The sequence below is a fragment of the Symphalangus syndactylus genome, chromosome 8 (assembly GCF_028878055.3).
Source record: "Symphalangus syndactylus isolate Jambi chromosome 8, NHGRI_mSymSyn1-v2.1_pri, whole genome shotgun sequence".
Lineage (NCBI taxonomy): Eukaryota > Metazoa > Chordata > Mammalia > Primates > Hylobatidae > Symphalangus > Symphalangus syndactylus.
This window is the reverse complement of record NC_072430.2, coordinates 26,035,889-26,061,752: the sequence shown is the minus strand read 5'-3', so window position 1 is coordinate 26,061,752 and position 25,864 is coordinate 26,035,889. Positions and strand designations below refer to the sequence as shown.

At 38.0% G+C, this 25,864-nt stretch overlaps 1 protein-coding gene across 7 annotated transcripts in view; it reads right to left on the bottom strand.

Moving 5' to 3' along the window:
- The window catches only part of RPS6KA5 (ribosomal protein S6 kinase A5), a 191,342-nt gene that overhangs the window by 111,801 nt on the left and 53,677 nt on the right, over window positions 1–25,864 (bottom strand). For all 7 annotated transcript variants that reach the window (XM_055288416.2, XM_055288417.2, XM_055288421.2 and 4 more), the window contains exon 2: window positions 16,625–16,696. In XM_055288416.2, the coding sequence (XP_055144391.2) occupies window positions 16,625–16,696 (72 nt within the window). The remainder of the gene's footprint in view (window positions 1–16,624; window positions 16,697–25,864) is intronic.

Below are 25,864 nucleotides of genomic sequence, written 5' to 3'. Positions count from 1 at the left end.
TGTCTACTGCTGTTAATCTTATCAACTACATCAGAGCCAAGGTCTTTTCGAAATACTCTGTTAAGAAATATGAGCGAGGGGGCCGGGTGCAGTGGCTCACACCTGTAATCCCAGCACTTTGGGAGGCCGGGGAGGGCGGATCAACTGAGGTCAGGAGTTCGAGATCAGCCTGACCAACATGGTGAAACCTCGTCTCTACTAAAAATACAAAAGTTAGCCAGGTGTAGTGGCTCACGCCTGTAATCCCAGCACTTTGGGAGGCCGAGGCAGGCAGATCACAAGGTCAGGAGATGGAGACCATCCTGGCTAACACAGTGAAACCCCGTCTCTACTAAAAATACAAAAAATTAGCCAGGGGTCGTGATGGGCACCTGTGGTCCCAGCTGCTCGGGAGGCTGAGGCAGGAGGATGGCGTGAACCCAGGAGGTGGAGCTTGCAGTGAGCTGAGATCGTGCCACTGCACTCCAGCCTGGGTGACAGAGCGAGACTCCATCTCAAAAAAAAAAAAAAAAAAAAATTAGCCAGGCATGGTGGCGGGTGCCTGTAATCCCAGCTACACGGGAGGCTAAGGCAGGAAAATCGCTTTAACCCAGGAGGCAGAGGGTGCAGTGAGCCAAGGTCGCGCCATTGCACTCCAGCCTGGGGGACAGAGCAAGACTCCGTCTCAAAAAAAAAGGAAAGAAATATGAGCAAAGTACGGGCACAATGGCTAATGTTATAATCTCAGAACTTTGAGAAGCAGAGGCAAGCAAATCACTTGAGCCCAGGAGTTTAAGACGAACCTGGGCAACACAGGGAGACCCCGTCTCTACAAAGAATACAAAAATTATGTGGGTGTGGTGGGGCATGCCTGTGGTCCCAGCTACTTAGGAGTGAGAGAATTGCTGGAATTCAGGAGAAAGAAGCTGCAGAGAGCTGAGATCGTGCCACTGCACTCCAGCCTGGGCAACACGGCAAAACTCTGTCTCGGGGGAAAAAAAGAAGAAGAAGAGAGAGAGAAAGAAAGGGAGAAAGAAAAAGAAAAAGAAGAAAAGAAAAGGGAAGGGAAGGGAAGGGAAGGGGATGGGAGGGGAAAGGGCCACTCGGAAAGGGGAATGGGGAAATGAAGAGCAAAAGAGAACATGAAGTTCTAAACACACCTTATTTATTTATTTATTTATTTATTTATTTATTTATTTACGGCCAAGTCTTGCTCTGTCGCCCAGGCCGGAGTGCAGTGGCGTGATCTTGGCTCACTGCAACGTCTCCCTCCCGGGTCCAAGCTATTCTCCCATCCCAGCCTCCCGATTAGCTGGGACTACAGGTGCCCACAACCATGCCCAGCTAATTTTTGTATTTTTAGTAGAGACGGGGTTTCACCATGTTGGCCAGGCTGGTCTCGAACTCCTGACCTCCAGTGAGCCACCCGCCTTGGCTTCCCAAAGTGCTGGGATTACAGGCGTGAGCCACTGCACTCAGCCTGAGGTCATGAAGTTCACTGCTATTCCAAAGGACTAGTCAGTCCTGCAGCATTTGACCGAACTCGAGGTAGAGGTTCTACTTTTTGAGATTGAGGGAAAGCACATTCTAAGAACAAATGACAGGAAGGATTACTTACTGATTTAGCTTGGCTGATATTTGAGATCACATGAATGAGGTAAATCTTTCAATTCATGGCCCTACAGACACCATTTTGAATGCTGCTGAAAACCTATGTGCTCTTTTAGCTAAGCAGCCATTTCAGAAGACAGAACTGGATCAACTATGTAAATTTTTCCAAAGCTGGAAAAATTTATATAGATTTCTATAGGTTGGAAGAACACTGCAGATATCCTATGAAGGTCACTTCTGTTCAAACTGAAATGTGGATTTATAATTCTATTCTACCTGATGTAGACAGCAAAACGTCGACAATCTTTGTTGATAATGATTTCAGTGGCTTGATGACAAGAAATAATATCTACCGAATCAAAGGAAGTATCATAGAAAAATTTCTGGTTCCTTGGAGTAGGTTACTTTTCAGCTTGCTTTTCCAAATGTGTGGCTCTTACTCCATTTGCCACAATTATTGTGAACCAGGTTTTAAGCACTTGTTGCTATAATAAAGAAAAGTTAAAAATGACTGACAGTTTTAAAACAAGAAGACATCCATGCTGCCATGTCAGAAACCACTGCACAATTCCAACTTATTTTTTAAGCCAAGCCAAAGTAGTTTTCTTGAGCATAAACTTATCTTTTCACTTTATTTGCAAAATTTGAATTTATTAAACATGTTCATAAGTAGCCTTTAATCTTTTTTTTTTTTTTTTTGAGACAGAGTTTTGCTCCTGTTGCCCAGGCTGGAGTGCAATGGCACGATCTTGGCTCACCGCAACCTCCACCTTCTGGGTTCAAGCAATTCTCCTGCCTCAGCCTCCCAAGTAGCTGGGATTACAAGGCATGCGCCACCACGCCCGGCTAATTTTGTATTTTTAGTAGAAAAGGGGTTTTTCCATGTTGGTCAGGCTGGTCTCGAACTCCCTACCTCAGGTGATCTGCCCACCTCAGCCTCCCAAAGTGCTAGGATAACAGGTGTGAGCCACTGCGCCTGGCCGCCTTTAATTTTTACATTAAAATGGTATGAGGTTAAAATTTGTTAAAAAATATTTTTAATTTGTAAAGACAATTTAAAATGTAACATAATTAAATGCATGCACAATTTTGTGTGTGTACACGTTTACATGCATTATTCTGAAGGAAGCAACCAAGAGCCAGGAATAAGAGCCATTGTTCAGAGGCCCCTGCTTTGTGTCCTTCCTTATGGTGCTCAACTTGGACATGCTGTTCTCACTAGGACCTGAATGACTCAACCAAGGTGAGAGCAATGTTTTCTTTCACTCAAACTTTTGTTAATGCAGCTTAAAATTACACCTTGAATAGAATGTTTACTAGCCATGATGCACTTTAGGTTCACAACAAACTTATTAACTATTGAACTTGAACTACCACTTAAAAAAATACAGTAGAAATGCTCTTAAGTGACTTACACTTAGCCAGCTCCTAAGACCAACTTAGTCTTATACTCCCCTTTCCCTCTGAAAACACCCACTGCACACTGACAATCTATGACTAGTTTACATGTGTATTTCTGCACTCACGCAGTTCCATGCCAGTCACTGATACTTGTTGCTTTGCCTGTTTCTACTTGTTGTGTCTGTTATTCTTATTATGTAAATTCATTAAATATTACATGAACCACTGAAATGTGCATGCAAAAGAGAAAAATGAGGATGAACACTTTGAAAGGACTAGATAAAAGCAAAACACTTTAAAGAAAGGAACTGCGGAAAAATTAGGTGTGAGTGAAACTATAAAAGGCTAGGGGGAAACTGTGAAAATCTAAAAGGATTTTGTACTCAGACTACTTAAAATCTGTCTAGTTCTCACTCTAAAGAATCTGAAACTGTTATTTTTAGATGATGGATTCAACCGTGGTTTATGCAAAATAAACTGTTTATTAACCTATACTCAGAATCCTGTGCTTACATCCAAAGATTCACAAGTGAAGTACTCTTATACATTTTAAGTAAAAAATGTTCAAAAAATATATAATGATTTTTAAATGATTCCCACTTGAACCAACTTTTTGAAATTACCTACACATACCAACTGTGTCATACGAGAGAATTTCTACTAACTGAAGAATCATATTAATCACTGCTAAAATTAATCTTCCAGATTATTGGAATCTTGTGAAATGGTGACTTGGTCATCCACCACACTAGCTATGCCTCCCGGTGTGCTTATTTCAATCTGGTAAACATGATTACCAGAGCATCTTACTAAAAAAAAAATACGTTAAAATAAGAATCAAAAGAAGACTAAGAAGCATATTCATAAATAATTCTCTATATCTCAAAAGACAAGCTGTTTGCCTAAGTAAATAGTGATGTCTTAACTGCTGGAGTTAATGGCCATCTGTAGTGGGTGCTGATGGTGTTCTGCCGGGTCCCCTTTACAGGCCAGTGCACCTCTTCTCCAGCTGCTGTGAGTGTTGGCTGCTGGAGAAAGGCCTCGGGTAGACAGGGGTCACCACACCTGGAAGGTTACATGCCATCATTCCCTACTCCACCCTCACTCAAGCAGCCTGCAGCCAATGACTAACACAGGTACAAAAGGCCTGCCTCTTTGCTCTTTCTCCAAAACTTCCCATGAGTCTAGACTGAATCCAGACCACTGCTTAGACCACATGCCTGTTTAGGCTCCTCCCCTGACCACCCTCCTTCCTTCGCTCTTGTTCTCCTGAGAGTGCTCCTGCAGTAAATCCATGTCCTGGGATCTGCTTCTAGCTAACATGACCTAACATAGTATCAATAATAAATAAAATTGTATTTACACTAGAGAGACAATGTCATTTGACACCCTCATATTGAACCATCTTTTTATTATGGCATAAAACATCACAAACATTTAACCTCTAAGACTTACATAAACATTGTAGGCTTACACTGAAGCATAAGGTATAGTGGGTATATACATACACAAATGCAAAATTATACATTTTTTGAATGACAATTTTGACAATTTAATGAATACATGCTTTTTAAGGTATTATTTTAATATGGATATTTTCCAAACACTTAAAAGAATAAAATGACAAATGATGACTAAGTCATCATACTTTTTAAAACAGTCTTTTAAATGACTCAACCAAAGTATTTTTCCCTCTATCATGTCATCAAAAAGTAGCAATGTCTTTAAGTTGCCTAGTGCAATTTACAGCATCCTCTAGTAACAAATTACCCATGAGAAACAAGCATGTCTCATTTAATAAATGAAATGTGTTACTGAAAATCTGAAGTAAAAAAAAGATTGGAGGGAAAAAAACCTATCTTATCAGGGACCAATGAGTAAAGAAATATCACAAATTACACTTCAAGATGGCACTGAAGGCTGGGGAAAGCAGCCCAAAGACCGCCTCAACTGGAAAAACAGTATTTCCACAGAGCAAACTTACAAGATCTACTGTTGATTAGATGACAGCAGCAGCAGCAGCAACAACAACAACAACAAAGGATATCCACATAAGGAAAAAGTGAACTTCTTAAGAGGACACCAGGGACCAAGGTAGGCACAAACGGTTATTGCTCATTAGACACTATCATAAGCAAGGCCCTCTGAATTTCTATACTTTGCCAGCACTCACTCCAAGGTTTCATAAACTCAGAAATAACTCTGCATTACATGAAGACCAGCTCCATACTATTCCATTTACAAGGTTCTATGTTGTATGGTGTGTGTGTGTGTATAACATATACATATTTAATACTCACTACTCTTATCTCCAGTACCCAGAACAGTGTCTGCCTCTTGGTAAATACAAATGAATGAATGAATCCGAAGACCAACAGGAATGAACTGAAAGGTTTTAAATTGAAAAGTGACATAATCAAATTTGCCCATCAGAAAAATCATTCTGGCTCTAGAATGGAAATAAATGCATCAGCAAGGCCTCAAACCAGGAAGACCTTTGGTGGTTGTTATTTCTCTATTTATTGCAGGACACATTTTAGGCTTTACAAAAAATACTCATTAAGAAATGACATTCACTTATGTATAAAGCTAAGCTGAAAGCTTGGTAATGTATTACATTAGCTCTTTTAGAAGCTGAACTACATTCCCTTTCAGCTTCCCAATAATAGCTAAAACTGAAAAACAAAATAGCTAAAACTTACATAGCATTTATTATGTGTCAGGCAATCAAAACATTTTATTACTCATATCATGTATATCTTAGGAGAGGAATGTTAACCTATACTATACTAAGTTGGTTCAGAATCTAAGGTTTGAATACATTTGTTTGATACAAATAAGAGGCTGGGCATGGTGGCTCACACCTGTAATCCCAGTGCTTTGGGAGGCCAAGGCGGGTGCATCACCTGAGGTCAGGTGTTTGAGACCAGCCTGGCTAACTTGTTGAAACGCCGTCTCTACTAAAAATACAAAAATTAGCCAGGCATGGTGGCAGGCGCGTGTAATCCTAGCTACACAGGAGGCTGAGGCAGGAGAATTGCGTGAATCCGGGAGGCGGAGGTTGCAGTGAGCTGAGATCGTGCCACTGCACTCCAGTCTGGGCAACAGAGCAAGACTCCGTCTCAAAAAAAAAAAAAAAAGAAAATAACAAAGAAATATAATCTTTCCATCTGACATGTTATGCTTAAGGTAACATACAAATCAACTTCTTATAAATGCTAACAAAATTGCAATTAGCAACATCTCGTTTATGAGGTATTTTCTCACTTGTTAAATTTTTATTATTAAAAATATCACTTTAGTTGAAATTACTCCCAGAGATGCTAATAAAGTAAGTGACTATATAAAATAATAAATAAATAATCTCTTCTTAATAAGTCCTAAATAATTTTGTTTTTTCAATTTAGGCTACAGCTTTACAATGGAGTTCCCTGTTCAATAAATAACCGCAACCCATGGTTATCTAGTAATTGGCAATTCATATCCATTATCTCATTAATCTTATAACAACATTGTGAGATAGGTATTATAATAACTTATGCCAAAGGGACTTGGGCTCACAGAGTTCATATGATTAACTCAAGAAACTCAAGTAAGCAACAACAGTGTCAAGATGCAAACCTGAGTCTTCTACGTCATCCTCGATACTCAAGTACTCTACAACCGTGTGAAAGCACCAAAACCAGAAGAGTGAATCAACTCGGCTGCATCCTTTACTCTTACATGGCAAATTTTTTTTTTCCTTTTTGTCATAGTAAGACAAGACATCAGCTCTTCAAAGTACATGACCATATATGATAAAAAAAGAAAATTCAGAGAATACTAAAGTCTTTAGCTGAGACCTTCATCCTGCACTTCATTATTAGAATTTGATAATGCACACCCACAGGTACATTTAAACACTTTCTTCTCCCATACTTGGACAGATATCTCAAAGAAGGCAAAATGGTCAAAAGGAAGACAGCAGAAGAGATTAAAAAAGAAATAAAAATATAATTATTATTCCCCAAAATAACCCAAAATTTCATCATCAAACAAATTCTAAAAGATGAGCCAAAGATATTTCCTAGGGTTTTGGGTATCACTCTGAAGAATAATGCTAGAGACAACAGCATAAATGACATACTTGATAGACTATTATTATACTTCACACAATGCTGGATTATGGGCAGGTAGGGGGACAGGGCAACAGGCTTGGAAAAATATACAGGGATAATCTTAAGAGCTTACAATCTAGAGGAAAGATTGCAGATGTGAAGGAAAATTCAGAGAACAAGTCAGTGCTATGCTCTCTATGGAGGGTTCTCAGTACAACAATTCAGAGAATAAAGCCATTTGGGCAGGATTTGGACAGGTGGAAAAAAAGATGAGCACTACCAATGGGGGAACAAGATAAGGCAGGGCATCAGAGGGTGGAAAAGTACACATAATTGTAAGCAAGTGAAGGAAAATAAACTGGACTAGAAAGTAGGCAGACAAATCAACAAGCAAAAAACAAACGATCCCATTAAAAAATGGGCAAAGGATATGAATAGATCCTTCTCAAAAGAAAACATACACACGGCCAACAAGCATATGAAAAAATGTTCAACATCACTAATCATCAGAGAAACACAAATAAAAACCACAATGAGATACCATTTCACACCAGTCAGAAGGGCTATTATTCAAAAGTCAAAAGATAACAGATACTGGTGAGGTTGTGGAGAAAACGGAACGTTTATACACTGCTAGTGGGAATGTAAATTACATCAGCCACTGTGAAAAGCAGTTGAAATTTCTCAAAGAACTTAAAAAAGAAATACCACTCAACCCAGAAATCCCATTACTGGGTATATACACAAAGGAATATAAATCATTCTACCAAAAAGACACATGTACTCATAAGTTCATTGCATGTTCACTGCAGCACTATTCAAAATAGCAAAGACATGGAATCAACCTAGATGCCCAACAGTGGTGGACTGGATAAAGAAAATATGGTACATATACACCACAGAATACTATGCAGCCATTTTAAAAAATGAAATCATGTCCTTTGCAGCAACATGGATACAGCTGGAGGCCATTTTCCTAAGCAAACTGATGTAGGAAAAGAAAATGATCTCACTTATAAGTGGGAGCTAAATATTGAGTACACATGGAAATAAAAATGGAAAGAATAGATACTAGGGCCTACTTGAGGGGAGAGGGTAGGAGGAGGGTGATGGTTGAAAAACTACATATAGGGTACTATGCTCGCTACCTAGGTGACAAAATCATTTTTACACCAAACACCAGAGACAGGCAATTTACTCAGGTAACAAACCTGAACATGTACCCCAAAACCTAAAATAAAAGCTGGGGAAAAAAATAGAAAGTAGGCAGAATATCAGGGTAAGCTGGACGAAAAAAGACAGGGGAAACTGAAAGCAAGGCAAGAATTTGGGCTTGAATAAACTGGGAAAAATGCAGTATATGTTCTTAAATAGGAAAACTGCACAAAAATGTTGTATTTTAGTAAGACTGTATATTACGTATAACGGCATATGATATTAAAATGCATAAATGGAAGCGAGAGCCTACAGAAAGGCAGACAGGTTAAGACACCCCTTGAAAGAATCCATACATAAGGTAAAATGAGTGATGGCACTTTCCGTTCTTAGGCCCAGAAAAGGTAAATCCAAGGATCACTTTAAAGGGAAAATTATAGGACTTTGTGAGAAAATAGAAGTAAAGAGGCTGGGCTGGGTGCAGCAGCTGATACCTGTAATCCCAGCACTTTGGAAGGCCGAGGCAGGTGGGTCACTTGAGGTCAGGAGTTTGAGACCAGCCTGGCTAACATGGTGAAACCCTGTCTCTACTAAAAATACAAAAATTATCCGGGGACGGTGGTGCACATTTGTAATCCCAGCTACTCGGGAGGCTGAGGCAGGAGAATAGCTTGAACTTGGGAGGCAGAGGTTGCAGTGAGCTGAGATCACACCACTGTACTCCAGCCTGGGTGACAGAGTGAGACTCCATCTCAAAAAAAAAAAAAGAGAGAGAGAGAGAGAAAGAGGTCGAAATACAGAAGAATCCAAAAAGAATCCAAAATTATTTAAAAGTTTCTAGCTCAGAAAACTGATCAAGAAGATTAGTGATAGGCCAAAGGAAACTAGATAGTTCAAGAGAAGCAAGTCAATCTGAGTAAAAAAGAGTTTTATGCATATTACATGTATTTAAGTGTCAAAAAGTAAATCTTTGATATTCAAATATTCCACAAAGTCTTCAAGATATTTGATGAATAGCATTTTTTCTAGTTTAAATATATAGAAATTAATTCATCAGAAGAGTTTTCAGTTTCATTTCCAAAGAAAACCTTACTTGACACATGAAGACATCTGATGAGGCTTTCCTATTATTCTAAGTAGTGCTGGAAAAAAATTATCTTAAAAAGGTAATGAAACTGAAAGATTAGTGGTAAAATTTTTGAATAAAAATTGAGATTTTATTATATTCATAATAAAAGCTTCCACCTACTCCATTTAGTCATCAAAACTGTGATTTTTTTAAAGGCAGATATACTTACAATGACATTTCTTAGTTATCCCATCTTCTCATAAGAGACTACACTGTCAGCTGGCAAAAAGGAAAAGCAGTCTCCATGGCTGACAACTGATCCATTATAAAACAGTGCACACGCATGAAATGGAAATACAAAGGTAAAACATTACAGGTAAACTGTTTCCTTATGTTTGTAGAATTGTCTTCAAGGCCTGTAACCAAACTACTCAATGCAGAGGTATAATAGATAATGAGTCAAAGTATTCAATGTGTTGAAAGAAAATACACACAAGGTTTGACTATACAAATTTGATATTAAAAATTTCACATATACAAAATGGGCTGATAATCTGCCTTCTTTATACTGTCTTAGTGTGTTTTTTTGGAATCAAGGTTATACTGGACTCATACAATGAGTTGGAGGAAATAATTCCCCTTTTCCTGTTCTCTGAAAGAGTTTGTGGAAGATCAGAATTATCTATGCCTTGAATGTGTGGCAGAACTCATTCTTAAAACTGTATTGAGTGTCTTCCCAGTAGGAGGATTTTTGCTTATTGACCAATCTCTTTAATAGTTATAGGACTATGCAGGTTTCTCACACCTTTTTCAATCAGTTTGGTAATTTACACATTTCAAGATTACTGTGCATGTTAAACTTTGAGGAACATTACTTCAGGAAACTAACTTCTGTCACCTCCCAAATTAAATGCTATTTTGTCCAATTTTTCAGTTTTCTTTTTTCAACTCCACAAATGAGACATCGTGACCAGAGCTTGACACAGTCAGTATGCTTTAGACTGTTTGTTCAGTAATTCTTTTTGCATCTCAGAAAATTCTCCAAGGATTATTTTCCTTCGTCCTAAAACTACTTCTTTTAAAATTCTCATAGGGGACCTTTTGGTAGAAAACACACTCAGCTTTTGTATGTTTGAAAATGTTGGCTGGGCGTGGTGGCTCACGCCTGTAATCCCAGCACTTTGGGAGGCTGAGGCGGGCAGATCATGAGGTCAGGAGTTCGAGATCGGCCTGGCTAATATGGTGAAACCCCGTCCCTACTAAAAACACAAAAATTAGCCAGCCGTGGTGGCATGCGCCTGTAGTCCCAGCTACTCAGGGGGCTGAGGCAGGAGAATCACTTGAACCCAGGAGGCGGAGGTTACAGTGAGCTAAGATCATGCCACTGCACTCCAGCCTGGGTGACAGAGCAAGACTCCGTCTCAAAAACAACAACAACAACAACAACAACAACAAAAAACAAGTGTCTTTTTGCCCACACTTAGGGAAAACAGTTTTGCTGAGTACACAAGTGTAGATTAACAGTTATTTTCTCTGGGCATTTTGAAGATATTATTCTACTTTATATGGCTTCCAGGGTTGCTGTTGTAAAGTCCACTGTTAAACTAATTGTTGTTCCTTTATAAATAAGTCTTTTCTCTTTGACTGCTTTTCAGGTATTTCTCTGTCTCATATGTTCATCAATTTCTCTCTGATGTATCTACATAAGAATTTCTTTATACTTGTATGCAAGTACTTGTATTTGCTCTCTGCAAATTCATGTTTAATCCTGTAAACTCCCAGCTATTATTTCTTTGAACAGTGCCTCTACTCATTCTATAATATCGTTCTGAAAGTCCGATTAGAAAAATGTTGTATCTTCTCTATCTATTCTCTATTTTTTTTTTTTTTTTGAGACGACCCAGGCTGGAGTGTAGTGATGTGATCATAACTCACTGTGGCCTTGACCTCCCAGGCTCAGACAACCCTCTCACCTTAGCCTCCTGAGTGGCTAGGACTACAGTCATGCATGCACCACCATACCCAGCTAAGTTAGTTTGTTTTTCTAGAGGTAGGGTCTCACTATGTTGCCCAGACAGACAGGGATCCTCCCACCTCACCTTCCCAAAGTGCTGGGATTACAGTTGTCAGCCACCACACCCGGCCTATCCTCTATGTCTTAATAGTCCTCTCATATGCTATCTCTTTTTTCTCCATTCTATATTCTGCATATGTTCTTCAAATCTATCTTCCAATCCACAATAATTTTCTCTTTAGCTATATCTCATCTACTAGTAAAGCATCCATTAAGTTTACACTTTGAATTGTTTTTTTCACTCCTAGAAGGACTATTGGTTCTTTCTCCGATCTGTCTGGTCATTTTTTAGCATGTATTATTCCATAATATTACAATCAAATCTTTTAATTAAAAAATACACATTTATATTTTATATCTAATAATTCCAACAGTCTCTTTAGGTCTAATTCTACTGTTTGTTGTTTCCACTTCTTTCACTCATAGTGCTTTGCTTCTTGGATGTTTGTGATTTTTTTTGTTTTGTTTTGAGATGGAGTCTTGCTCTGTCACCCAGGCTGGAGTGCAGTGGCGCAATCTCGGGTCACTGCAAGCTCCGCCTGCTGGGTTCATGCCATTCTCCTGTCTCAGCCTCCCAAGTAGCTGGGACTACAGGTGCTGGCCACCACGCCCAGCTAATTTTTTTTTTATTTTTAGTAGATACGGGGTTTAACCATGTTAGCCAGGATGGTCTTGATCTCCTGACCTCATGATCCGCCTGCCTCAGCCTCCCAAAGTGCTGGGATTACAGGCGTGAGCCACTGTGCCCGGCTGGTGTTTATAATTTTTGATAGTAAAATCATGTCTGTAAAACTTCTTTGGTATTTCCTTAAGATCTAAGTAAATCCTCCAGAGAAGATTTACATTTGCTTTGCTAGTGCCGTTGGGAACACAACCAACTCATAAATAGAATAAACTAAATTCATACTTGTGTGTGGTGTTTTGTTTTGTTTTGTTTTTAATATGAGATGGAGTCTTGCTCTGTGCAGTGGCTCACTGCAACCTCCACCTCCCAGATTCAAGCAATTCTCCCTGCCTCAGCCTCCACAGTAGCTGGGATTACAGATGCCCGCCACCACGCCTGGCTAATTTTTGTATTTTTAGTAGAGATGGGGTGTTCCTATGCTGGCCTCAGCCTCCCAAACTGCTGTGATTACAGGCACGAGCCACCGTGCCTGGCCAGGATTTTTTTTTTTTTTAAATCACATAAGTGGATAACAAATTGAAGCTGCAAACCTGTATGATGTTTGGTTTAAGGTTGTGACTCAGGGAAGGCTTTTACTACTTATCTGTCTCCTTCACCCGAAGCCAATGCTAAGCCAGAAAAGTTTCCTCTCCATCTCCCTTTGCAGGCTAGATTTTTATTTTCTCATTTACTCTTTTACTGAGCAGTAGCCTTCTCTACCTCTTGAGTGCCTTAGAGGCTGTCTCCTATATATGAAGTATGAAAACGGTAAACCCAAAGAACTAGCTCACAATTCACTGGTGGATTTCTCCAGCGTAACTTCTGCCCTCAGGCAGCTTATTTGCTTCTCTAAATTCCTGCTCCCATTTTATTTTTTCAAGCTTAAGAATTTTCCTTACTCTTGCCAGGTAATCTAAGCAGTTGATAGAAAGACTACTCAACTGCACAGATTACCTGGCAAGAGTAAGGAAAATTCCTTATCTAACACTTCAGGGGTTTAATAATGATTGTAGCCACATGCAGTGACTCGTGCCTGTAATCCTGGCACTTTGGGAAGCCAAGGCAGGAGGATTACTTGGGCCCAGGAGTTTGAAGCCAGCCTGGGCAACATAACAAGACCCTGTCTCTGCTAAATAAATAAATAAGCAAGCAAGCAAGCTGGGTGTGGTGGCACATGCTTACAGTCCCAGCTACTCACGAGGTGGAGGTGAAAGGATTGCTTGAGCCCAGAAGTTCAAAACTATAGTGAGACAGGGTCTTGCTCCATCTCCCAGGCTGGAGAGCAATGGCACAATCATGGCTCACTGTAGCCTCAACCTTCCAGACTCAAGAGATACTCCTGCTTCAGCATCCCTAGTAGCTGGGACTACCTGAGTGTCACAATACCCCAGGCTAATTTTTTTTTTTTTTTAATTTTCAGTAGAGATGAAGTCTCACTATGTTGCCCAGGCTAGGCTTGAACTCCTGGGCTCAAGTGATCCTCCCACCTCAGCCTCTCAAAGTGCTGAGATTACAGGCATGAGCCACTGCACGAGGCCCTAAGATTGCCTTTTTCTTTCTGCTTCTGTATTTGAAATATACTGCATGCATTAAATTAACAGATCAATGAATAGGATTAGTCTCATGGTTCTTGTTATGCACTATAAAATTCAATGGTGAAATTAATCATTAATATTACATTTTAATAGTGTCCTTGAGAAGGTTTTGTAGATGCTATGTCTATTTTGCTATACAGAAGTTATGTGTTATTGCAGATTAAAGTTGTTTAGCTTTGACCATATCTAGAATAAAACATTATCTCAGTCTGAGATAACGTTTTCTTTTAAAAACTGCTACAAATCTATTTTTAAAATAAAATAAATAATAATTGGGTTAATTAAAAGTATATAAACAGTAGTTTCATTTGATCAATTGTACTAATATTTTTACTAAGTTTTGCTTTTGATAAAAAACATAAAAACTGACATTTCTAAAACTTTAATATGAAAAAAGAATCTCTAAAACATGGAAAGTCATGTAAACATTGCAAATAAGAATAGCAATTTGTTTTCAAATTTTCAAGGATCTTTACAGAGATCCCTTATTATATGGAATAAGTATACTCATCCATTCATTCAAAAATATCTGAGAAACTGCTATGCATAAGTTACTCACTAAGAAAATTTGTTTATCCAAATCCTATTTTCCTGGCAATTTTACATTACTGAATTATAGATAAGTTAGATGGAATTCTGCCATCTAAATAAATGGCAGACGGCAGGAAACATGCCAAGACACTATGAACTCTTCAGGCAATATAGATTATGATTAAAGTTTAAGCATATAATATTTTTCTGTCACAGACTTCTTCCTGTTTTAAAATTGTTTAACCTAACCTGTAGTAAAAAAGGAAGACCATTCACAGATTTCTTCCTGTTTTAAAATTATTTAACCTAACCTGTAGTGAGAAAGGAAGATCATTCTCACATCAAGGATTACTTTAAACAGAACTTGAGAGAATTTACAGAACCTTGTATTCAAAATATTTAAAAGTGTGCATGACTTTTTATAAAGTACCTGAAAATGAAAAACAAAAACATATGTTCATACAAAAACCTGTACATGAATGTTTATAGCAGCATTATATATATACATATATATATATAAAATGTATTTGTTTATTTTTTAGGGAGAGGGTCTTGCTCTGTTGCCTACGGTGGAGTACAGTGGCACTCCAGCCTGGGTGACACAGCTAGACTTCGTCTCAAAAAAAAAAAAAACACAGACATGAGGCTAGAGAAGTGGCTGGTATTGATTATGGAGGCCCCAAGAGAAAGTCTTTTTTTCTTGCTATAATGTTTGGCATTTTGGAAGGGATGGGCAGATACCCTTATATGGACAGGTGTAATCCATCCTGTCAGGGGCTAGAACACTGAGGTCCCTGAGAGTGTGAAGCTAAACTGCAGTGGGGAAGAAAAATGGTCTGTCCTCTGAGGCTCTCCGTGGTCTTCCAGGAAAAGAGATCTAGGCCTGCTGAGAATGGCGGGGGGAGGGGAAGAGTTAAAGGCCTTTGTACCTTGACCTGATGGGAGAAAAATGACAGAAGCCAGTTCTCATAGCAGCGGTGGCTGCAGAGCAACACAGTCCAGGACAGGGAGATAACTGAATAGGAAACATACACACGACAAGAAGCTGCATAACTGGCAAGGCCTAGTGTAAAATGAAAATGCGGGTGCCTTGTTCATGAATTACTAATAATTTCAGAACAGTGACAGCAGAGCATTACACCAAACATAGGGCTCTTCTACATGCAGGGATCTCTACAACTGCACAGGTCATATCCCCCTTAAGTCAGCCCTGATTTCTGAGCAGCAAAAGCGGTGGTAGCAAAAATTCAGAAGGCAAAGGGAAGTACAAAGCAGAAAACCAAGATCATGTAAAATCCCGCTACCACTAAGATTTTAGTGTACATAACCATGTACATCCCAGAGATTTTTCTTTATTTTTTGTAGAGATGAGGTCTCACTATGTTTCCCAGGCTGGTCTTGAACTCCTGGCCTCAAGGGATCCTCCCATCTTGGCTTCCCAAAGTGCCTCCCAAAGTGCTGTGGTGGCATAAGCCACCATGCCCAGGCACCTAGAGATTTTTCTGTATACATATATACACGCAGATATTTTCCATATCCATATATACATGTAGATATTTATATTTATCCATATAATGTTTTGTATATTGTACATTCTGTTCTGTAGCTTTTATTTTGGAGAGCTTTCCAAAATATTAAATAAAAGTAAATCATTTTAATCTATTATATACATTATAGAACATAGAGATCCATGTTCCATTTAACCAAAGCCCTATTGTTGGGTTTCTAAATAGTCTTAGGTTTTTCATTATTACAAATTATTTTCATTGAGTATCAACTGAGTTGAATGAAGACTGAATAAGACAATCAATACAAAGCTCTCCACAGAGTACTTGGCATCTAACAAGCACTCTATCAATGTTAGTGATTTTTTAAAATATTGTGTCTTGGCCGGGCGCGGTGGCTCATGCCTATAATCCCAGCAATTTGGGAGGCCGAAGAGGGTGGATTACTTGAGGTCAGGAGTTCGAGACCAGCCTGGCCAACATGGTGAAACCCCGTCTCTACTAAAAATACAAAATTAGCCAGGCGTGGTAGAAGGCGCCTGTAATCCCAGCTACTCAGGAGGCTGAGGCAGGAGAATCGCTTGAACCCAGGAAGCAGACGTTGCAGTGAGCCGAGATCACGCCACTGCACTCCAGCCTGCGTGACAGAGCTAGACTCCGTCTCAAATAAAATAAAATAAAATATTGTGTCCTGTGTAAAGGCTGAACTAATTTACATTCCCAACAGCAGGGCAAAAGGGATTGGTTTTCCTAAATCCTTGCCAATTCTTTTTATTTTTGCCTTTTGTGCTTCTATGAAAGGTCTGTTCATGTTCTTTGACAGTTCTCCTAATGGATTCCTCATGCTTTTTAAATTTTAATTTCTGTATTGGGGATATCAATCCTTCATCATAGGAATAATAAGTACTTTTTTTTCCTTAAATATAATTAACTTAAGACTTACCTCCAGTTCCTAGGACCTTCAGGAGCTCAAAATTTTCTATGCCCACCTTCTCAGCATGTCCTGTCAAATTAGCTAAAAGAAAAAAAGAGGGAAAAAAAACAATTAAGAGGGTCAGCAATAGAAGGAGGCTCCTGGGGGCTTCTTGTGTACCAGCGATGCTCTATTTCCTGACTTAAGTGATTAACCAGGGTTTGCTTTATAATTATTTGTTAAACGGTATAGCATATTTTGCATAAATTTCTGTATGTTATGCATTACAATAAAACTTTTTTTGGAATTTAGGAACTATATGTATCATTTGTACCAAAGATTAACATAAATTAAAGTGTTTATTAGACTCTCTACTGACCAATATACTCCAAAAATAAATAAAAATTCTAATATGTAGATAGATACATAGTGGGGAAAAAACTGGATGGATTGAGAAGATGTATTAATGATTCAACAAACATTTACTGAGTATCTAATTAAATGCCATCCCCAGGTTCTAGGGAAAGTTCTAGTTCCATTTCTGCCACTAAATATCTGGGCACGATATAGTATGCATTCATCACTTCAATACTCTATGTCTCCATTACTACATCTCTGAAATGAAAGTGTTGGTCTCAATGAACTCTAGGATCCCTGTCAGCTCTAAAATTCTAGGACTATGTTTAAAAATATAAACTCCTCGAAAATGTATTCTGTCTTGAATAAATAAAATTAGGATATCTTATAAATTAGCATTTTCCATAACATATTCCATTGAATTCTAGTCCTATCCTATAATAGGTGTTCTGTTTGGGGAAGATGTGGGGAGCACAGTGCTTTGGTAGAATAAATGTGGAAATGGTTGGCTTAAACAAAGTTAAACAATTTCTTTACTGCTGAACCTTACAGATCCTGTATTATGAAAATATGCATGTAGATCAAGACTAAGATACTACATTTGTGGATTTAACCAGAATATTACTTTTTAAGGTAGTATCTATTAATATTATATGAACTAGTACTTGTAGAAGTGGTTAAGAAAGGCTTGATCCAAATCCTCATTATGCCACTTAAAAGCTGTGTGACCTTGACAAATTACTTGTCTGTGTCTCAGTTCCCAATAATGCAAAATGGGCATAAAAACACCTATCCTCAAAGCATACTGATATCTGTGATTTACTTTGAAATGCATTTTTTAAAATAAGATAAATTTATAAATAAATATAGCTATGAACACATGTCAAAAGCAAATACAACAAAATATTAATTGCAGAATTTAGGTGGTGAGTATAAGGGTATTCAACATACAATTCTTTCAAATTCTCTGTATATTAGAAAATGGCCATTATAAAATGACAGAAAACAAATACCCACCACATAGAATTTAATGAGGATTAAATGAATTAAATTTATATGGTGCTTGCTGTGTGCCAATAAGCAGTATAAGTGTTTGTAAATAAGTTAATGCTTTGGGACTACAACTTTAAGAAAATAAAACTCAACTAAGAACTTTTAGAATTAAAAGCTTTGGGGCAATGTCTTTCCAAAGTTTAACTAAATTCATAATTTAAAATTTTTAAAAATTGTGGTCAAAAATACTTAACATAAAATTTACCATCTTAACCATTTTTAAGTATACAGTATTGTTAACCATATGGACGTTGTTATGCAACAGATCTTTAGAACCTTTTCATCCTGCAAAATAAACCATATCCATTGAACAACAATTGCCCTCTTCCCTCTTCTCTCAGCCCTGGGAACCGCCATTCTATTTTCTATTTTTAAGAGTTTTACTATCAATGTATAATTTTATAGTAAGAACAAGTCAATGTACATGGCCCAGCCTAGGGTTCACATTGACATCAATATAGATCTAAAATGAATATCAAAAACATAGGTAATATTCTAAAATAAACAATGGCTTATCTTTAATATGTCAAGTAGATTTTATAAAAAGCCAAACTCATAAGAGACAACCACTTTTGAAATAATGATTTGGCTCTCTTCTAATGTTAAATTCTATCATTTTATTATGTAAAAAAGCTTAAGACATTATTAAAGAGTCATGTGTCAAAATAATTACTCCTGGTTCTTAGTATTAGGAATCCTTTTTTATTTACTGAGATATGTACAAGCCCAGCTTTCCAAAAGCATTGTTCATATACTAGATTTTAATCTATATTTATATTTGCTTTATATTTATATATTACTTATCTATATTTGCTGCCACACTAGGAAGATAAGGAATTATTTTTTGATACACAGGATTAACTTTCATAGGAAATTAAAAGAGGTTATAAATTAATTACACTTTATTTTACAAAGTATAGTACCCAGGAAACCCTAGTCATTCACAAAGGTTGTTCAGATGATCTGTGAAGGGCTGTTTTTGTTCATAATCTACTACCTCTATTATTTTGTTTCTGACATAAATTAACACTTTGCCTGCTACAGGAGCTCAAGTCTTCTCCAACCTCCTATCCCCAGGGCTCCAGATGAAGGGCGTCAGTGCCTTCTGTACTCAGGGTTGAAGGTTTCCAGGTGATGAGAAGCAGCTCAAGGTATGTTCTCTTTGGATCCTCCTCTCATTAGTTTAGCAGCTGAGAATTTCATTGACTCTTTTTATTGTTTTTCCACCAATACTGCTCCCAGGTGGCTGGTAGGTAAGGCAGAGCTCTTCTTGCTCCCATACCTCAAGTCCTAGCCTGAAAAGAGCTTAGCTCTGGGCTTATGAAGAAAAACCACTCTCTTCCACCTCAAGTTTCTGCTAGAGTTTAGATTTCTTGGAATTTTCTTGCTTAAGAATGGCAAGATTCCAGGAAACAATCTTAAAGGGTATCTGCATAGGGCAAAGGGACAAGTAAGTCCTTACGCAGCTCCATGTGATCCAGCCCAGCTCACCAAGGACAAGGTTTCAGTTTGGGGTATAGAACCAAAGATCAAGCTTGCTATCCTGTACTCCTTTATTTTGTCTTCATTTGCTTGTTTTTCGTTTTGTTTTTTGATTTTTTTTGAGACGGAATCTTGCTCTGTCGCCCAGGCTGGAGTGCAGGGGCACGATCTCGGCTCACTGCAAGCTCCGCCTCCCAGGTTCAAGCCATTCTCCTGCCTCAGCCTCCCGAGTAGCTGGGACTACAGGTGACCCGCCACCACGCTCAGCTAATTTTTTTGTATTTTTAGTAGAAATGGGGTTTCACCGTGTTAGCCAGGATGGTCTCAATCTCCTGACCTCGTGACCCACCCGCCTCGGCCTCCCAAAGTGCTGGGATTACAGGCGTGAGCCACCACGCCTTCACTTCTTAATCTCACCTGGGAACCATGCAGTTGAAACTATGATAGGGTAGGATACAGAAATCTTAATCCTTAAAATAGCCCTCAAAGCTATTGTCTGAGACTGTCAGATAACATTCCTTTGGTTCTTGTCTTTGCTCAAAGGAAAAATTAAAGACATTTGAGCACCAAAAATCTATAGTTAACATATTTTTAAGTTTTACTAAGGTACAACTTACAGACAATAAAATTCACTTATTTAAATGAACAGTTTGATGAATTTTGGTAATTGTAGATAGTCATGGAGCCACCACCACAAGCATGATATAAAACAGTTCCATCACCCTGAAAAGTTTCTGTTCCATTACCCTGAAAAGTTTCTGGATGTCCTTTTGAAGCCAATCACTTCCCGGGTAACTAAGAATCTAATTCCACTCATTATAGTTTTAGCTTTCCTAGAATTTCACATAAATGAAATCATATAATACATAGTTTCTTGGCTTTCAACTTCATTTACTTAGCCTACAGTCTTTGAGTTTCATCTAGGTTTTTGACAGTCTACTATTTTTCCACCAGAATCTTCACAGTATGGGCTGTACTTAGCCTTTACTTTACTTCAACTACTGCCCTCATAAATTAATCTAAAACAGTAAAATAAAAATTTAAAAGGTGATATGATATAGGCCCATCTCAGAGCTCTTGAACTTAGTAACCATGTTTTTTTTTTGTTGTTGTTGTTGTTGTTTTTGCCCCTCTTCCTGACTCTGAGTCTTTTCCATTACATCTACTGGCAAAGTAAGTAAACACACATATGAGAGCAAATCAGTAGTAAGTAGTATCATATTTAGGCATGGGGGAGTATTTGTCCATTATAAAGATTTTTTTCACTGTGTTAATGACAAACCACATAAGAAGAAATGGTAAATATCATACAATATAGAATCCTAAGCAATAAAAAACACATATTTGAGCATGTGAGTCTAGATGTCTAAATAGTTTTCATTCCTATGCTATTATTTTGTCATTGTGATTAAAGCTTTTGTGCATGAAAGTCTAAAAATAAATTACATTTCTCTTGTTAACCTAAGAACAAGAGCTCAAACTTCTCTACAATAATATTAACAGTATTAGAACATGACTTACAATATTTACACATTTATTTCACCCTAAAGGTGAAATAAAACATCAACCAATTGCTGAAATCTGCATGTGTGAGTCATTCACATGCTTTAGTAAAGTCCAAAATATGCTGCTTAGATGATGTGGAGCTACCTGCATGCCTAGGACCAGACTGTACCAGAAACAGACATGTTAGAATTGTACACTGTCTGTTTTCACACTCAGAATGTAGGAAAAAAGGACTTTTGCTCCTTTTCCTATGCCAGGCATGCCTTTGCCCAACCCCCTTTCTAGTTCTCCCCAAAGGTAAGAAACGTGACTAATTCATTTATTCAAGAGTCCAAAACTCCAGATGGGCACAATTAATAAGTAGACTCACTGTGTCAAAAGATCAGCCTCCACACAAGGTCTCTTTGGTTTTTTGCCTCAAATTTCTTCCATGGCCTGACAGATTGGCCATTATCTTGCACTTCTCCCTTCAACATACATAGTAGTTAGCTAAGCAGATTCAGGGGTTCTCCTTGGACCTGGTTCTATGATCTGCATGTTTGTATCCTCCAAAATTCGTATGTTAAAATCCTAATCTCCAATGTGATGGTATTTAGAGATGGGGCCTTTGGGAGGTAATCAGGTCATTAGGGTGAAACTCTCATGATGGATTTAGTGCCCCATAAGAAGAGACAGGAGAGACTATGCTTCCTCTCTCTCTGCTTTCCCCATGCAAGGACACAAGAAGACTGCCATCTGCAAACCAGGAAGTGGGCCCTCACCGGACATTGGAGCTGCCAGCACCTTAATCTTGGAATTCCCAGCCTCTAGGACTGTGAAAGATAAATGTTTGTTGTTTAAACCAGCTAGTATATGGTATATTTGTTAAAGAAACCTGAAACTAAGACACCTGGTGTTTCTTCTCCATTCTAACCTTTTTTTTTTTTTAAGTAGAAACAGGGTTTCACCATGTTGGCCAGGCTGGTCTTGAACTCCTGACCTCAGTTGATCCACCTGCCTCAGCCTCCCAAAGTGCTGGGATTATGGGCATGAGCCACTGCACCCGGACCATTCTAACCTTCTAAGTCACACACCTGAACATGCTGGTCTCAAGATTATAATTAGATGTAGTTGGAAGGGAAGTAGGACGCCTCACTTAGGCCTTAAACCTAAACTACTATGCCAATGCAGCTTCTACAGAAGAGTTTTACATTGGTGTGTTGGATGTTTGCACAACTCTTATTAAATTTGTTACTCTGATTCCCACCAGCTACTTGTGCCTTGCAGATGGATCACTCATGACTCCTGAGGAAAAAGAGGGGCCTGGGAGAGCAGAGTTTGGGCATTTGTGGATGTCTGACTATAGCAGTATAGTGGCACCAAAACCTTACCTTCAGCCTCTAAATCCTAACTTAGAAAAAAATTAACTCCTTCCCATAGAAAGAATGCCTTATGAAAACTTTTCACAAATATACAAAACAACAAAGAGTATCAACAAACTAAAAACTTAGAATAGAGCTAATCAACTGATACACAGGAGTACGACCATATCAGTTATTTGTTTCTGGTGTCAATTCTGATGACCACATGAGTTGTTAAATATTAGTAAATTTGGACTAAATCAGTAAATATTTTAAATCTTTTCAAGGTCTATTTCAGGCTTATCTCTGTTGTGAATCAGCTTAAACCATGCTCCTCTCAAAAGCTCTTAGAATTTTTTTATATTAATGCCTTAAGTTTAATCATTTAGGGAAAAAGAGGTGTAAATAGTTTTAATGCTCTCACAAAGCAATTTTAACCAATTTTTCCATGAATTTTGTGAAATCCTCTCATATGTACCTTTTCACATTCCCATTAACAGTGCAAGAGGGTTCCAATTTCTCCACATTCTGTCCAATACTTGCTATTTTCTGGTTTTATTTTTTTTTTTTTTGGTAGTAGCCATCCTAGTAGATATGAGGTGGTGATTGATGTAATTTTAAAAACAGTAAACTTAAGGATAAAAGGAAAATTGTCTTTTCCTTCAGATTTAAATAACTTTGTTGTTGTTTTCTTTATAAAATTATCCAAGTTCACTGTTTTTTGAAAAAATAGGCCTAAAGCAGACCTTAAAACTCTCCCATAATCCCAACCCTCAAAGGTAACTATTGTTAACCCTTGGCATGGTCTTCCAGGATTTTAGCCACAAACCTAAGATTAATAAATGGCTTCTTCACTTTCTAAGCAATTCTATTGTAAGTATAATTTGTATAATAATTTTTTTAAGTTGTGAGATGTTTAACTTGGAACTTCCCACTCCTATGGTGGAAAATGATCGGTAAAAACGCATTTTTCACTCTGTTGCCATAGTTTCAGCTAAGCTGCACAAATGTAATTGCACAGAGCATGTGCTGAAATCATTTGATTAGATCCAATGATTCACTTATGTTAAAGGCTTAATTTAAAAGCACTTTTACAATTAAGGTAGAAATAAAGAGAACAATAATGCTTTTGAAGCCATTTCGAATACATTTCTCAGTACATGACTAAGGCACTCGTATGCCAGATTTTATTCAATCAATTAATCATTTATTAAACTTAAAATAAGATATGAGAAATGTAAGTTAACAAACAGGTCTGTGGAGTCTGTGGACATGAAGGAGAATATCATCATGTGAAGCTGGTTAGAAAAGCTCATTGAGAATATAGGTCCCCATTTACTCAACAGTGAAGAGTGCCTACTAAAGGCCAGCGTTCTGGGCTATGTGTTAGGTCTTTAGCTAAGAAGTACAGGATTTGTACTGGCAAAAAAATGAGAGGATGGCTGGGAAATTCTGGACTGGAAGAGCAGCTGGGGCAAAGGTATAAGTAGAAATAACTATGTTCCTACGAGAGAATAATAAAAAGACTGTTCTAACTAGCTACAATGAATTTATGTGAGAAAAACATAACATAAAATAGGTACATGGAACTAGCTGGTTCAAAACCTGGAATGCCAGACTAACTAGTTTTAATTGAATCCATCGGTAATAATGGCTCTTCACTAGATAAAAGTAATGTTTTAGAAAAACTCTCCTGGCAGTAATGTACAATGTGCATAGAAGCAAGGAAAAATGATTGCTAAAAAACGATGAGGTATTGCAGTAAAAAAGATGTGTACTAATGAGGGTCTGGTCTGAGTAAAAACTAGAGGAAAGAGTGAACCCAAGAATCACTGTAATGCTCAGTTTAAGAAACATCCATTGAATACCTGTCTTGGGTGCTGAAACTACAAAAGGCACAGGACAGGGTCCTCAATTTCAAAGATAAATTAATTCAATTTCTGTTCCATTTTTTCCCCTGTTGGCCCCTGCTATGGTCTGAATGTTTCTCTTCAAAATTGTATGTTGAAATCTAATCCCCAGTGTGTTGACATTAAGAGGTGGGGCCATTAGAAAGTGATTAGGCCACTAGGGCAGAGCCCTCATGGATGGGATTAGTGCTCTTATAAAAGAGGCTACAGCAAGCCTGCTGGCCCCTTCCACCATGTGAGGTCACAGCTAGAAAGCATCATCTATGAAGCAGAGAGCCCTCACCAGACACTGAACCTCCTGGTGCCTAGAACTGTGAAAAATAAATTTCTGTCATTTATAAATTACTTATTTATAAAGTTTATTTATAAAGGTTGCTGGGCTTTTTCTTTTAATAGAGATGGAGTCTCATTATGTTGCCCAAGCTGGTCTCAAACTCCTGGCTCATGCAACCCTCCCTCCTTGGCTTCCCAAAGTGCTGGAATTACAGGCATGATGCCTGGCCTTGTCTAAGGTATTTTATTATCGTAGCCTGAACAGACTAAGACAGCCCTATATCTAAAGCATAAGAAATGCAAGTCTGGTGAATGGTAGTGTTACCAACAGAATAAGGAAGTCAAAAGGGGAAGTTTTTTGGTTTCAACACTGATTTTGAAGTAATGGCAGAAAAATCCCAAAAGAGCTTTCATGTAGGCAGCTCTAGACAAGGAACTAAAGTTCTGCAGAGACATCATGCACAGAGTTACTAGGAGAAAGGCAGTGGCTAAAGCTTTAAGACGAACGCCCTTCAAGAGACCACACGAAAGGAAAGGCAAGTATTGATGATTACCTAGAGTTATGAAGCAAAAAGAAAAAGAGCCGGAGAAGTGGTTCAACTAACCATGTATGAAATTCAAAGAAAGAACATCAAAAAAGAAGTAAAAATGCAGTCAAATGCAGCAAGAAGGTGGAAGTGCATGAAGACTGAGACACTCTAATTTGGTTAGGTCAACAGCGACTTTTTTTTTAAGAACCACTAATAGGGGAAGAATGAGAAAAAAAGCCAGATTTCAAAAAGCATAATGAAGAAAGTGAATTTTTACTACATTTTTTACTAAATTTTTGTAAGTTTACTAAACTTTACTAAATTTTTTAAAGTTTAAAAGGAGGAGGTATTATTTTAAAAAATAAAACAGTCAAAACAGAATGCAGATTATTTGTATGATGACCTACCTTGACATACCATGACATGACTGTTAAATAGGACAGTGACCACAGAAATGACCCCCTTTTAACTATAAAGTCAAACAGCACTGGCTGGACTCTAACCATCAGGCCGTAAGCTAGGGAGCTAGAAAATTTTTCCCAGAATAAAAACAAGCTAGCTCCAAGAACCATGGGTTTTACAAGGAGATTTCATAGAGCCATAATATCATGGATCATCAAATTGTTCAATAACATTGCAAGTCACACCTAACCTTTTAAGGATGGTTTGAAACCCCTAATGTCAATGTCAAAATGGGCATCTAACAGCCCACAATAAAAATCCAAGCCTCAGCATAAAAGTATGTGAATAGAAAAGCTTGGGCCTAAAATTTACACAGGAAGGTTGCATTATAGGGGTGTGGATGGAAAAACAAAACAA